The following is a 16,405-nucleotide window of genomic DNA, read 5'->3' on the forward strand; positions in this document are numbered from 1 at the left end:
AAAAGTTGTGAATCTGCAGGTTTTGGTTGGAGCCACAAGGAATGTTGAGAGTTCATTTACCAACACCTTATACTGTCAAGCATATGAATCAGAGCATTTATGTATGAACTCACACACAGCTTATGAACCCATCGGTGAAATGGAAAAAAAACCCCTGAAATCACCCAGTCATAGTCATGAACTGCATGATAATGAATATGACATCATTCCACTGAACGGCAACTTGAGGGTACCCTTAAATGAAAAGGGGCAAACAGACAGAAAATGACTGTGTTAATCAAAACAAAAAACAAAAGGTTTACAAAACGCTATGGGATTTCAACACAGTGTAACTTGTTTTAATTTACATGTGAGGTATTTTACGCTGTCATGGCGTCGGAAGTCATTGCTCCCTAAATGAAACTGCATCTATGTCATGACTAACAGAGGATCTGTTGGCTTTCACTGCACAATTAGTTCTCTGTGTATTGTTCCCCCCAGATAAAATAAAAAAAACAAAACAAAACAAAAAGTAACAGATAAATGTTTGTGTTTCAGGTATGGCAAAAAGTAGGAAAAGACAGTTCAACAGTCCAATATAGTAGCAATACAATATACAGAAGCACTAAATAAATTCAGAGCAGTGCTATAAAAACTTGAACTAAGTCATGCCCTCTCCCTCATCCTGCTGTCCTCTACGAAGCCTCTGAATTCCTCACCTTGCATTGGGATTCATGTAAGGATTTCGATGTCCTTACCACCCATTAAGGTGACTTCAAAACTTCAAGAGGTTATGTCACATGGAGTGAAGGCATAGCTGTGTTCTTACCGTATGTGAGGTATTGTAAGCAGAAAATAGAGAGCCGTTTCACTCTACTACACACCTGGCATGAGATTCCCATCAAAATGGCAATGGATTTCAGCCCACACAACCATACAAAGCTGAAGTTGCTGTAAGCTATTGTGGCTATTGAAGTTGCGCAAGTTCCTTCTCACCAAGTGGATGTTGTCCGTAAGTAAAACCAATGAAATCAAGTGTGATGCCAACATACCCACAAACATTAGAGTGGAGAAAGATCACATCACATATGCCTTTAGATAGCTGTATATTACAAGGTAAACTTTACATAGAAACTCTCTAATTACACAGTTGAAGAGCAGGCTGTCAGGAACCGCCTGGTTTGTTCTCTATTTCATTTGCCAACTCGTGTACATTTCATAACATGCGAATCATCTGTTTGGGGTAGCTAGCATACCTAAACACCACCTTTCACAAACATAAAAGGTTGTCTTCCAGATTTGCATTTTCAAGTATTTTTTCTGGATGTGTATTCATCCCTTTGTTTTTATTATACAGCTTGTGTTTATTGTCAAAATGTGAGGGTGTGGTGAGCACACCAAAGCCAATTCTAAGATAACTGACAACATAAATCAACTATCAAGTCAACTAGCCACCCACCATTTAACCACCCGTTTTCCTGTCATGTTTACATTGCATTCCTGTCATGGTTACTATGCACCAGCATTCTTTGTCTCTCTCATGTACTGGATGAGACGGGCCACACCAAGGGGATTACAACTGCTCCAAACTTACGCGTACATCTGGAGTCTCCTGCTAGCTCTCTCTCAGCACACACTTCTAAGCTGTCAGTGTTAAGACTGCTCATTCCCTTCTTGCTTGTCTTGTACATTGGCAAGAACTCAACTCAAGGAAAAAACGTCTTCCAACTTTTTTTTTTTTTTCATATGCCCACCCTGTCAGTAGAACAGCCTTGCTGGGTTCAGAAAGAGAGTAACTTGAGTCAACACTGCAAGCTGCTGGTGGGTAGGGTGAATCCTCCAGTACTGCCTCTCTGCTTCTCCTTGTGTATGGCTTGAACAAGTCCAAAGACTACAGCAGCCAGAGTGTTCCTCCCACTGCTACGACCGCCGGTTCGTCCTCCTACTGTTCCATTGCTGGTTCTCTGGCCCCTGGTGCTGCTGATGAAGTATGTCCGGATGCGCCCTTGCCGCTCACTAACGCCCTTGATGAAGATCTCGCCACGTAGCTCCAGCACAAAGCCCCAGTCTGCTAAGATTTTTTGTGTGGCCTCAGGGACCTGGATCCGCCCATTGACACCGGTGGTGTCCATTCGGCTCGCCAGGTTGACAGTCATTCCCCAAATATCATACTGTGGTTTTGTGGCACCGATCACCCCAGCAACAACGGGTCCATGGGCAATTCCTAGTGGAGAAATTAGAAGAATAAAATTAAGGAGGAGAGTTGAGCTACAGAATTCGAAGCTAATGAGAAGATTACTCAGATCATTCATTTATTTACTTATTTATTTGAAGTGCAATAAGGTCTCACCAACACGGAGCTGAAAGTTATTGGAGGAATGTTTGTTTATCTCCCTCAGAGTCTCCTGCATGGCTAAGGCAAACAGCACCAGCTCACTCAGGTGATGCCAGTCACTCCCACCACGATTCTGAGGAAGAGGCAGATAAAGAAAGAAAGGAATTTAAATATTAATGTTTGTAGACCAGTGATGCTCATGTTATTGCAACCTTTAAGCTAACTAGCATGTATCTCAAAAAATCCAGTATTGCTGGATGGAACAGTTTCCTGTAGCCTGATCAATGACAAGCAATGAACTCCACTTTTTAACAGATGACGAAAGAAATACTTAAGCTTGTTTCATCCTAACACTGCAAGCTACAGGGATGAGGTTACTGAGTGGTTAATCTGATAGATTACTAATCCAACAATCCATGTATGTATCTAGGTCAAGAGGGGCCACAGTCATACTCGTTGCCACTAGTTGTCAAAACAAAACTCCTACACAGATCAGTAGAGTCTCTGCAGATTTACACCAGTTCTATTTTTCTTCAACTTCTCTCGTCGACAAACTGTTTTCACCCACAGGACTTGATGTCTTTTATCTGTCACACCATTGTAAAACCCTCACAATGCCGACCATGAAAAGCCCACAAAGACAGCCTTTTCTAAGATGCTTGAACTGAACAGCCTGCCACTCACAATCTTATCCTACCCAGACCTGTTTAGGTCACTTGTTTGTCCCATTCTAGCTTTGGGTCTGGATTTTTTGATGCCTGTCTGTTCGCTTTATGTAGGAAACCATACCCATGTGACTCTCTGTCTGTAAGAGTGATCTATTCTCATGAACAGGGCAGTGTACCCTAATAAACTGGCCTAGTGCTGGTCTCTACCCTCCTTTATTGAGATGTCTGTCCTGTATGTGTGTGATAAATAAGTAACTGGTCATCACTCCAGAGCAATTAGTTGTCTTCTATAAGGATATTGGTGCATCTTACCTTTTTATTGTCTGGAGACAGACCAGATGCTGCCATGTAGCAACTGCCAATAGTTTTGATTTTCTCTATATCAAGAAAGTAGGACTCCTCCAAAAGCTTTTGTACAGGGAAAGACAGAGAACAAGAATAAGAATAAAGGATAGACAAAGCGATTTTCTGATATTAGTGGATATAGAGAGAGAAAGTTGAGAAAGAGTCATTTTCATTACAATAGTTGTGACAACATTAACCCTAACTTAGTTAATGGATACTGCTGATTCTGTTGATACCAGACTGGGCTGTAATATGTTCCTAAAATCCCTGTGATGTTTACATGTGTACCCATCAGCAGTGTAGATTTATATTAATACACACTGTTTTTAACCCATTTTTCTTTTAAGTGCTTTACACACCTCATCAAAGTCAGCGATGATCTCATTGAGCAGTCGGAGACACTCCACTCCCTCATGCTGAATCTCCTTTTGTTCATAGTAGTCATTAAACCCAGCGATGGAGGCAAACATGACCCCTACCTCATCATAGGATTGTGAGTACAGCTCCTAAGAGGGGAGAGGAAGCAAAGCGACAGAAATGTAAAGTCTATATTACATACTGTAAAGGCTTGTTCCCTAAAGAGTATATTCACCGAATGGTCTGTCATTTTCCCTAATCGCAAAGAATCCTGCATGCTGGAGTGTAATGGAGTAAAAGCTGTGACCAGATTCGTTCAAAATCTGACACTGACCATAACCTTACCTCTGACCCTAACCTATTCCTTACCTCATCGCTAACCTGAACCCATGCCCTTAACTGATCTGCCCTTAAACAAGATCACAGAACAACAAAACGCGCAGATAATCTATGGACATCCAGATCAGCAGGCCTTGTTGCCAGTGGGTGTGGCCATGCTGAATTAGGAGTTGATGCTTTTTCTTACTAATCTAAAGCTGCTCTGTGCTTTGTCAACTGTAAACAGCCAAGAGCAGCTTCCAGCAGGATAAAAATGAGGGAAACGTGTTCCTAAATCTTTAGAATTTGTCAAAGCAAAAAAAAAAAAAAAACAACTGCATTTGCGCAACAGTGATTGGTCAGAGGAGGTGAACTAAAGGACATTAAATCTGTGGAGCATTACCATGGTACAGTACCTCATCGCTCCTGTTCCTCTCCAGGAAGTGTCGCGCCACGTGTGCGGGCAGGATGTTGTGAAGCAGGCACTCGTTATGTTCTCTCAGCTCCCGCATATCCTCCACTTCCTGCTGCGCCTGCAGACGCCACAAAAAGTCCAGCCTCGCTGTGGCTTCCCACTGGGTGATGAGCAGAGTTTGCAGATTGGTGAAAAGAAGTCTATCTGAAAACTACATCACGCACTATAAAAACAAACGCTGCAGCTCCTTTGTAATTGTACTGTGAAACTTTCAGTTTACATCTTCCCATCAACCGACACGTATGATCTGCCTTACCTGTCGACCATTGTAGAACACAGCCACTACAATCATGGCCATGAGCAGAATAGAGATTCCTTTCCTCCTCAGGTAATGAGACCTGGAGAGTGGAACACAACACATAATTCAATGTATATACAAAATTAATACTAAAAAAAAAAAAAGCTAAAAACTTTTTTTCTGGTTATATAGAAATTACCTGGCCATGTGCTCCTGCTCTTGTTGCCTGGTGTACAGTGTGTGGAAGGACACTTCAATAAAATAGGCGTATGCAATAACTGCTAGTGCCATAACAGTCAGTTTAAGAAGAGAACTCAACCTCAGGAACACTGCACACGTCACCATGGAAATCACGCCACTCAGAACAAAAAACTACAACGCACAAGAGGAAAAAGAGATAAAGAAAGAAATGGACGTTGGAGCAGTCAATATTTCAAAAAAGATTACAGTATTTCATTTTTTCATGCATCCCTAAAGTTCTGTCTTACCTCTGGGTATGTGCAAACAGTAAGGGGCCACTGAGCAGGCTGCTGCATACTGCTCTTATTGGTCTCCATCTCTCCTATCCCAGTCTCTGCAAAATCACACCACACCTGGCCAAGAGCAGGTTTAAATGATAGGTCGCTTTTAGTAACAGTGCATGATATCATTATATCATTCAGAATGAGGCATATTCTCAGTACAATTACATATTCCTTTTAGACTTTAACATCTTTAATTAACTCAGGTGAGCTGAACAGCTTGGTGCCACTTTCCATCTGACAGACTTAATGCTGTTATCACCAGTACTACAGTTATAAGTCTGAGTTTGACAGCATGTAGTTGAAGACTACAATGGCCTCCTGCACAGCCTGTCTTGGGGATTTCTTAACGTAGGTGCTAGTGTATGACATGTATGACATATTTGAAAGAAATGTGAAATAGAATCTGTGCAAGTCCAGGATGTTTTATACAGACAAGAGGAAACTGCTTTGCGAGCAACAAATTTGCTGTGTATATTGGTGCAGATAGTGAAACTAGACCTCATTGTTCAGTTACACTAGCCAACTTGTGTGCACATTCGATGTGAATAACTCTTAATAGAAATGCTCCCTAAACAAATCAATGTTTACCTAAACACTGACTAAAATAAAGTGGAACTCATCAAATGAGGAGCTGGAGAGGAGCTTACCATGCCTGATGGAACCATGCTGAAGTTGATGGTTATAGCAGTGAGGGTGAGCAGGTTACGCATGCTGTTGTTCTCGTGGATCCAGCAGCAGAGCTGCTGCAGGGCCAGTGGTGACTGTTTGAACTCCTCAGCCAAAGCCACCACCAGCAAGAGAAGATAGGCTGACAAGAAGAGGCTCAGCTGGACCACGACAGGACATGACCTAAATGGAGGAGAAGGCAAGAGAGAGATGAGTGGAAGGAGTGATTGATAGAGGGATGAAGGCAAGTGGGAAAGCATGTGATTTGGAGACACAGAAATGTTGAATAGAGGGATGAAAGACAGAAAAGCCTGAGAAATTTGACATGGCTGTTCAGGTTACTAAATTAAAAAAAACATCATTATGAACAAAAGGCTGAACAACTATTACTTGTGCTTAACTGTGATTAACACTGCTGAGCAGTGAACGAGTATACTGAGCAGCAACTGTCTGCCACTGCGCAGTGATTGGCTATACTCCGCAGTGATTGGCTATACTGAGCAGCGATTGACTATATTGAGCAGCAGTTACCTGCCGCTGAGCAGTGACTGGCTATACTGAGCAGCGATTCTGTGCCACTGAGCTGTGATTGGCTTTATTGAGCAGCGATTCTGTGCCACTGAGCTGTGATTGGCTTTACTGAGCAGCAATTATCTGCCGCTGACCAGTGACTGGCTATGCTGATTATCAGATGACACTGCTATGCTGATAATATTCAACCTTACATATCCTTCCCTCCCACTGATACTAACACCTCAGCTAAGATCACAGCCTGCCTCACTGACGTCTCCAGATGGATGGTGAATAATCACTTCCAGATCAGTCTCTAGAAAACAGAGCTCCTGGTATTTCCTGCTGGCTCATCCCTCCCACAAGACCTCTCTGTCAACATAGGTTCATCAGCAGTAAGATAATGTTTACCTTGCTGGAGAGTCTTACTGCTGAAACCTTGAAGTATCAGTAGATGAAACCTTGGAGAGCTAATCTGATGTTCACTGAGACCACATCACAACAACATGATTACCACATCACGGTGGTCATGTGGCCGAGTAAACACACTCTTTACAGCATAAGGAAGATCAGGCCATTCTTGTTGGAACACACTGCACAGTTTCTGGTCCAGAGCATTGGTCATTTCTCATCTATACAACTGCAATACTCTCCGGACCAGTCTTCATGCATTCTTAATCCATCCACTCCAGAGGATTAGTTTTTAATCTGATGAAATGTTCATATGTTCCTCCTCTTTTTGTCTTCCTCTATGGGCTGCCTGTTGCCACCCACATCAGGTTCAAGACCTTGACGCTGGTTCTCAGAGTGGCTAATGGAACCACAGCTGACTACATCCAGTCTGCAATCAAACAGTATCTCCTAGGGCACCTGCTCAGGTCAGCTTCAGCAAGATGCCCAATGGAACCACCTGTACATGGGTTAAGGTCAAGAATCTTCTAACACCTAAATCTTAACTAGTGGAACGAGCTGCTTCTCTCTGACAGATGCTCCGACACCCTGGACACATTAAAAAAAACACCAAAAAAAAACTCACCTCTTTTCAAATCGTCTATAACCAGTAGTTGCACTTACTTAACTAAAAAAAAAAAACGGACCAAATAAAGCACTAAATCCATGCATGGCCCTTGTAAATCGCTTTCAACAAAATCATCTGTGAAATGACTCAATGTAAATGCGTAGTGATGACTGGATATGCTGAATAGTGATCATCTCTCCTGAGCAGTGATTGGCTATGCTAAACTCTGATTTGCTTGTGCTGAGCAGTAGCTGACCCTTGCCAAGTACTGACTGACTCTACTGAGTAGTGATAATCTGTGCTGAGCAGTGATTTGCTGTAGGGAGGAGTGGTATGGTGTGCAGAGCATTGATTGGTTGTTCTTTATACCTGGGTCCTGGGATGAGAACCTGGGCGGCCATGAGGAAGAGGAGCATAATGAAGGAGCAGACTAAGTTGGTCTTAAACATCTCATCTCTCACCAGAGAGAACTGTAGAAAGTAGAGAACACAAAAGAACATCAGGCCCAGCCACTGTTTCATTCTGCTCTTTATAACATCAAGCATTCGTCCTTCTGACTGTCATTTACTTTCAGTCATTTTCTCTGTTACTTGGCATCAGTCATGTTCTCTCTCTGTCATTCAGCTTTTCTCATACTCTCCCTATCTCCTTCATACAGCTTCAGTCATTTTCTCTGTCTTGGTCATTTTGCCTCAGTCATATTCTGTCATATCTGTCACTGGATCTTTACCTTGTTATCTCCATTTTGGCAAAGCACTTTCCAACACCTGCTGGAAAAAGTTAAACGCATATATCTGCCCTGAAATCAGTCATTTTAGCTGACATTAAAAAGTAAGTACAGTATTTACACTTTCATATTTTCACTTAATGTCACACACATATTGCTCTTTTTTGCACCTATGCCAGGTATATTACCTTCTCCTCAATGTGGGTATCCTTGAACACCAGCGTGGCTGGAGTGATATGCTCCTGACGCATGCGCTCACTGCTGCGTACTTCGATAGCGTGCTGAATGCGTTTGTTTATCTCCTTGGAGGTGGAACGTCGTGCTGATGCAGTGTTGGGCAGCTGTGGCAGGGAACCATTGGTGAAAGAGGCCAGGATCTGTGGAAATGAAAGGTCATACTCAGATGTATGTCAATGGCATGTGTAGCTCAATCAGGACCTTGCAGCATTTGAGCTGTTTTTTTCTTTTATGTGCATTTAATGTTTATATCATCTGTAGCATTTCTCCTAACTTTTGTGTCAGACTTTTTTGGTCTGCTGAGTGATGCACAGAGATGTATTAATTACAGTGATGGAGTAGCATTTTCCATAAGACATTCTAATACCTTCATATCTTTATGTTAAACCACAGTCATGATGGTATTACGGCAATGATTTGTTGTAGTGCACATACAAACTGATTAACTTGTGTGTTTACAAATGTGTCAACATATGTGATATGCGAGTACAGTGTAAAAACATATATTCCCTCGTAATGCTGGAATACATTGTCTTGCTTGAGCCTGTCATCTGAAACTGGACAAGAATATCACATGTACTGATGTAATCTGCTCTTAAAGACTATGACACAGCTCACTTGATTACTTATGTAGTTGGTAAATTATATTTGTGACTGTATTACATCTGTGACAAGTTTTCTCAGAACTGACCCAGGTTTCCTTTCAGAGGCAACTGTACATTTTGTACATGGACTTGGACGGGTATAGTCAGAAAGAGGTAATAGGTGTAGACCTATGGTCTGGGGTTCAGGGGTTCAGGTGGGCTCTTACACAGTTCATATCAATGATGTTGCCAAAGGGGACTTCAGTGCTCCATGTACGGTGTGTGTTGACTGTTTTAGGTGGCTTCACTACCCCCAAATCTTCCTCTCCTTCCTCCTTGTGACAGATCAGAAAGGTATCAATTTTGTGCTTCCGTAGAAACTCGTTCCGATCATGACCGCGTCCATCTTCTGTCTGGTAGTTTCCCTCTAGGCAGTCCAGGGTAGCCCGTGAGATGTGGATCCGACTAGGGATAGGTGAGGAGGGGAGAGAGAGAGAGAGAGAATGAGAGAATGTCCTACCTAAGCAACAGGCAGTGGACATACATTGTTGGTGTGATATCATTCAGCAATTACAGAAAAGTGAAGCATAAGGAGGAAAACTCGGATTACATTCTCATTGGTCAAAACAAGAGATAAAAATAGCTGTGGATAGTAAAGGACATTACTTGTTTTAAGAATAGTAACAGTATTTTTCTAACATTATCTATTAACCTCAATCCATACAACCTTTTGTTATCTCTGTTGAGTTAATTAAAGTCCATGCTGTTCTATGCTAGATTTGCCGAAGCTGATTGGATTGGCTTCCAACCATTTTGAACTACACTCTATTTCTGTGCCTGGATAAGCACTGGTGAGTATATTAGTGCTGTAAAAGAGATTTGGCCTTCTGGGGTCTATCACCAGTCAGTCAGCTTTCTCCAACTATGTCACCAGTAGATTTCACTGTCTTATCATCAGTCAGCTGCCTCCAGCTATATCTCCACCAGACGTAGAGGGGATTAGGTCTGTCAGTAGCAGGGACATATGCTAAACATGCCTATCAAGGAGCGTATGCTAAACATATAAAATTTTGTCCTTTTTTATCAGGATCAAAATGTTCATATCACAAAAGTAGTGATAAAATATGTAAATGGGGCAGGGAGCTTTGAGAAATGTCACCATTCTAAAAAAGTTTGAAATAATCATTGTACATCAGTATGGTTATTTTTATTTGTGAAGAATTCAAACTTTTTACTAACAACAGATCAAATGAAATCGTTAAAGCTGGTAAAATCAGTTCGTTCTGACATAAGGTCCATTTGTGCTGAAATAATGTCATGTCTGTTTAACTCACTCACCCAGGAATACCTCCAGCCTCCAGCATGTTGGCAACAGCCACATCCCAGGACCACACATCAAACTGCCATTTCTGAAGGCCAAGGACCCCACACAGGACAGAACCGGAGTGAATTCCTATCCTCATGTCCATGTGGTGGTTCAGCTGTTTGCTCACAACCCTGAAAATACACCACAGAGAAGTCAAGTTCACTGTTTGACTCAACATAATGTAGCAGAACTGGAGAGTATGAAGTACCTGGCTCTAATACCTGGGTCTCCCTGGACCAAGGCTAGTACTCTCTCTGCATAGCCAAAGTTTTAGACTCAATACTTAGCTTGCTAAAATGTGGCTTTACAGTAAAACATTATGTTATGTATCCATGGTTAGTCTTGCCTAAAGCCTGACCATAACCACAACTGGCAAAAAGTAAACGTCACCAATGTTTTTTTAAACACCAAAGAGAAGTTGGGCCATTAGCTGTATAGAAGCACAGACACCTGAGCTGAGTATTTCTCTCCATTTCAAGTATTGCTAGATTGCCCTGAAGTGATTTCAAACAAGTTTAGACCGATTATGTGGTACTGACCATTACACTTTGTGGACAGACTGAGTTCATGGCTCTGTTTCATGGTATTATAAGCTAAGAGGATATCTGAACATACACATGTGAGGATAAGCTGGGTTAAACCTTTGTTCTCCACTGAAAAGCAGAGGTCATCTACAGATGCTCTCCACTGCCCTCTGTTTTCAAGCAAGTTTCTCCTATTCTAGGAGCACTTGCTCTTCTATTTGAGATAGAAACTGCTCCCATCTTTCATTTCTTTGTCTTTCACAGGTCATTTGCATTTGTGAATGAAAAAGAAAGAGTTTGTGGTAAAGGTTGGTTCTCAGTTTTATTGCCTTGGCTGGTAAAGTAATTATTAAAAAAATGAAATAGATCCAGTTGGCAATGTACTGTCTCATCTCTCATGAAGCTGGAAGGAGAAATTCTAACAGATCAGCATATTTACAAAAATGTCTACAGCTGATGAAGCTGGTACATGATTTGGCAAGAAGAAACCTAACTCAAAGCACGAATAGTGACAGATAAATGGGTGTTACACACAAGAAACCTGTTCCCAAACCTCATCTCAAGGTAATAACTGGTGTTTGACATGTCAGGACAAGGAACAAGCTTTGCAGATAGCAGTTGAGATATGGAGAAATAATATCATCATACTAAATCTCAGTGAAATCAGATGGGTATAGGCTGGACATAACTGTTATTCACGCTTATGTGCCAGTAAATAATGCAGAACCACAGACTAAATATTATTTTTACGCAGAATCTAACAACTTTTTAACTAAACAGAAAAAATAGTATGTTACCCACAAGGGCAACTTTAATGCAAAGACTGGTGAGGAGTGAAAAGTAATGGGCAAACATAGACTGGAAGCACTAACGATAGCTCAGTTGTAGTTCAGCTCAGTTGAATTTTTAGTTCAGTACTTTCTGCACTCCCAACACCCTTGCCATTGGCAACGGTGGCAAGGGTTTCCATTGGCAAGGGATTGTTCTGCCTGCAAAGGGATCCACAAAGGCAGTCCACTCTCACTAAAAAATGAAAATCAGAAAGACCACAATCTGCATCTCACAGAACCAAATAAGTTCGCTCCTTAATGCAAAAGTGAAAAGAGGCCTCATGGGGGAAAAGAAAATTCAGGCCTCATTTCTCTTCATGGGAAAAGTAAAATTCCGACTTAAATAAGTTCGAAGAACTCATGTCTAGGACCAGCTCTGATACAATGTCAATCCTCAAAGCACAAAGCACATGATAGTCAAGCCTATCATATATCAACCTTTGAAACTGCTGACACTTGCTTGAAACTTTAGTTCTCATGAAAAGGGTGTGTATTGCAAAATGCATTTTGGCATGCAGCATCTTTATCATTATCTGATTCTATTTGGTGGTTAAATAAATACTTGTTGATTGTTTCATTCTATGTCAGTTTGAGACAAATAACCATGATACGCCCAGAAAAGTCTGTCCAAAGGCCGACGGCATATGAATAGAACAAAAGGTACTAACAGAGTGGATAAAGCCAAAGCCTGTAATCTCCATAGAAATGACATACCGTATGGTGCTGATCATAGCCAGGCCCATTTCCACACAGCATCGGGCATGAGCCCTCTGAGGTTCTGGGACCCCAGACACACAGTAATAACAGTCGCCCAGAATCTTGATCCTCATGCAGTGATGTTCCTATGGGATCACAGAGAAAAGCAGGGGGATTAAGACACTGACAGCTCGGTGCCTCATGTCATATGTGCTAATACAGTAATTGAACAACTAGTCTTTGTATACTTTGTAAGTGTGTTTAGTTTGAGTTCTAAGCATGACTCCACCGTACTCAGACTAACATCATTACTCATAAGTTTCATAATATGCTAAACTCAACAAAACAACAAAATTCAAAATGCTGCAAAATGCTGGTTAATGATCTCAGTTGACAATACTAATTCATAAATGGCTATAAAGATAAAAGTCATAAAATAAACAAGAGCTGCAATGATTTGATCATTTCTAAAAGAAAATAGCCATTGCTCTCGATCTTATAATCTGATGGTCATCACCCTGTCCCTGGCTGTGCAATATTTAATTTGCAATGCCTTTGAAAATTAACCTCCTGTGTCGATATAATATAATACTAAAAATGATATCGTACAAGGTAATGTTAAATTAGAGACAAAGGTTTAGCTGAACTTCCTTTGGAATCTCACCTCAGCCAGACGATCAAAGCGACCAAACAGTTCATTAAGAGTTCGTACCAACTCCTGGGCAGACATGGTCATGGACAACAGAGTGAAGCCCTTTATATCTGCAAACAGGATGCTGAGGGATGAAGCAGAGGAAATATCAAAGAGATGGGACTTTAATAGCCATCTTAGCAAGATTTTGAAAGTCCTTGTTTTCTTAAATTTTTCAATATGCTAATTTGACTAGTACACAAAAACCCACTGGAAAACCACAATATCACAGTAAATATTTTTAATGGGTCCTCATGGGTGGTTTATACCTGACGTCGGTGTAATGGTGAATGTAGATCTTGTGAAATTGCTGAGGCAGCAGATCATCATCCATGGAGGTCATGTCAGCAATCATCTCCAAGGCAACAAAACGAGGAAGAATGGACAGAACCAAGCGCTCCTGGTTTTGAAAAAAAAGAAACAAACAACAACAACAAGAGATGACTCACGACTTATTGAGACACAGGGTGATGAGCAAACAAAATTAGAAACACTCATCATTTTTTATGTACCAATGGAACTGTACTAAAGAGCGAGGGAAAGTTGATTTTGAAATTTAGTCCTGTATCGTTTACGACATTGGATGTGAATTATACTACCCAAGTACAGCATTACCAAGAGTAAGTACAGGCTGCTATTCACACTCTAATATACACGCAAATGTACACTTTTTCAATGTGAGTCTCCTCACCTGTCTTTGGTTCTCTGTTTCCAGTTTCATGCGACCCTCAATGCAACGACGTGTCTCTAAGAAGGCTTGTCTCTGAGCTCTGTCAGTCAAGTAGTGAATGAACAGACCAGCAGTGTTCATGCTCAAATAGAGCAAGCCTTTTGCACAGACCTAGATAAGAGAATGAGAATTAATGATCCATCCATCCATCCATCCATCCATCCATACATCTATCAATCCATCTACTCATCCATCCATCCATCTACCTACCCATCCATCCATCCATTCATTTATCCATCCATCCATCCATCCATCCATCTCTTCATTTGTTAGTCACCTTTCTCAGCAATCCAGCTTCATTGAAGTGAAGGACAATTTCCACAATGACATGCAGTATGGTGGTTAGTGAACCTGCAGCTATAGCCCAGAGCAGTGGTAAGGGGAGCAGAGTGTATGTGGCAAACAAAGTGAACAGCAAATACCAGGATGGGTCCCTCTCCAGTCCATAGGCCAGACCGCCAACAACCTGAGCTGTCTGTGACAGCCAACTTGCAAGCCCAGCATAGTGCAGCCAACCTGGTGAATTAGATCCTTTACAGGTTAACACGAGGATACATAAAGTCATTGCAAATGCCATGAAGATCCCTGTCAACCAACCACGTACTGGGTCTGATTCCTCTGGAGCCAACACCAGGTAAAGAAAGAGCAAATGCAACTTTGCAGCAGCGTCAATGATGTTGGTGACCACCAGTGAGGTACGTCTCTGGTGGGATGAGTGGCGCTGGTAGAGTTTCTCCAGGTCACGGGATTTGAAGGTGTGTCGTAATATTGGCAGATATACGCCATGTAGCGGATGGCCCCAGCGTACAAAGAAATCGGCATCGCTAATGTAATCAGAGGAGCCACCAGGATGCGTGGTGGAACTGGACCGTTCACCAAAAAAAGAGGGGTGCACACGGGCAGCTGAGGAACGGCGCTTAGTGAAACCACGAGATAGCTTGTTACGTATCTGCTGGTTGATCTCCTCGATATATGCATCCGTGACATGTATCTTTCGAGCTGGCTCCACTCCGACCTGTTCGCTCAGCGCCCTTTGGCTAATGATGTGCTTGACAGCATTCTGCCACATCAGCTGTTTGCGTCGCAAACCTGGTGACATGTGCGCAGGTATAGTGGATGGGGGCTGCATTTGGTGGATGTCTGGTGACTCGTTGAAGGTTACCATAGCTACATCTGATGTGGTTTCTTCTTCTCACCACCTCTCCCAAAACAGGCAACTAGTATTTCTTTTAAGTGCAGAGGTCTGAAGACCTGTCAAAGATTAGCAGTTGATGACTCACCCAAACCTGTGTCATATAAGATGTGATTAGATTTTTTCTTGATAAATGAAAGTATGAATCAATGACTAGACATACAAGCAACCAAACAAACAAATACATACTGTACCTAAACAAATGCATACATACTGTGGGGCTACAGATATAATTGTATAAAACATAACAGAACTGCATATTATGCATTTTAACATTTACATGCTCACATAATATCTAATCTGAACGTATAATACTGTTTTTGAAAGCCTCCAGACTATGTGATAACAAACAATACTCCAAAACACAAGGGGCAGAACAATTCCCCATTTTCACAGGCATACTCAACACATAACTATGTAGACTAATTCTCAGACCTAGTTTCTTTGTACTAAAGATAAATCAAGGCCAGTTCATTTTCAAAGCCCAGAGAGTACCTGTAAACAACCAAGTAATGAATCAGAAGGTAATGCTGAAATACGATGGTACGAAGGTAATGCCAAACTCTTTAAAAGTGTTAAAAAATCTTTTCACAAGTGAATAGAATGATTCTGATTGTCATTCAAATGTTTAGCTTTTATACTGAAATATCACATCAAGAAGTAAAGATGTGTGAAGCTTGCCCTATGTTATGCCTGCCAGGAGTGTAGTGGTTTTTAATGCCACAGATTTGTATACTGTGACAAAGTATATATAGTTAAGAAGCAGTTGGGATATTATTGCTGTTTGACATGTTGAGTTGTTTTATACATAATTAATTTAAGCTTTTGGCTTAATAGCACGCCTCTTCATGAAAGTGAATAACTCCAAGGCACAGATCATTTAAGATGTTCAGGGCTCATATTCATAGTTATTCATGGTTTCTGGCTATTTATATACACCTGGATCATCTGTTTTCTGTTTCCTTTGTTTGTCTAAAAATGACCTCTGGCAGTGAATACCTATGTAAGAATATTTCAGTGACACAGGGCAAAGAGTTTGTTAAATAGTGAGTAAAATGTGATGCATTGTAAAAATGTAATGACTTTCATTTGATTAATTAAAATGACTGCATATGACTGTCAATATGCAATAAGAATATGCAGAGGTGTTTTTATTGCTTACACAACGTGTCTCTTTACAGTTTTTTATTAATACAGGGACTGTGCATAATTACATTCTTAACCTCTACACTTTATATTAAACTCTGTCTCTCTAATGTCTCAGTAAATGACTATCAGACAAGCTTGACTCAATGTTAGAGTCAAACCTTTAAAAAGGAGAACCAGTTCATGTTGCGCAAGACACATTTACAGTCGACTTTGCAACTCTGACAAGTTAAATAACTGGCGAAATAG

General features: G+C 41.2%; 1 protein-coding gene across 1 annotated transcript; it reads right to left on the reverse strand.

The window, feature by feature from the left end:
• Positions 1-1,781: 1,781 nt before the first annotated feature.
• On the reverse strand, positions 1,782-14,983 carry LOC115809382 (adenylate cyclase type 8). The gene is made up of 18 exons (XM_030770997.1): positions 14,096-14,983; positions 13,780-13,929; positions 13,358-13,488; positions 13,062-13,173; positions 12,416-12,543; positions 10,320-10,478; positions 9,209-9,446; positions 8,349-8,537; positions 7,803-7,903; positions 5,887-6,088; positions 5,204-5,308; positions 4,915-5,087; positions 4,734-4,815; positions 4,419-4,577; positions 3,687-3,833; positions 3,295-3,390; positions 2,330-2,447; positions 1,782-2,203 (listed from the first exon to the last, which is right to left on the reverse strand). The coding sequence occupies exons 1-18, from the start codon at positions 14,981-14,983 to the stop codon at positions 1,782-1,784; spliced, it is 3,600 nt and encodes a 1,199-aa protein (XP_030626857.1).
• Between the last annotated feature and the right edge of the window lie 1,422 nt (positions 14,984-16,405).

This window comes from Chanos chanos, chromosome 4 (assembly GCF_902362185.1).
Source record: "Chanos chanos chromosome 4, fChaCha1.1, whole genome shotgun sequence".
Lineage (NCBI taxonomy): Eukaryota > Metazoa > Chordata > Actinopteri > Gonorynchiformes > Chanidae > Chanos > Chanos chanos.

Excerpts from the sequence above, each read along its gene's own strand:
- LOC115809382 (XM_030770997.1), bottom strand. The coding sequence starts at position 14,983 with ATGGTAACCTTCAACGAGTCACCAGACATCCACCAAATGCAGCCCCCA. Across the intron at positions 13,489-13,779 it reads AAACAGAGAACCAAAGACAG|GAGCGCTTGGTTCTGTCCAT; the intron begins GTGAGGAGACTC and ends TTTCAAAACCAG. Across the intron at positions 6,089-7,802 it reads GTTCTCATCCCAGGACCCAG|GTCATGTCCTGTCGTGGTCC; the intron begins GTATAAAGAACA and ends TCCTCCATTTAG.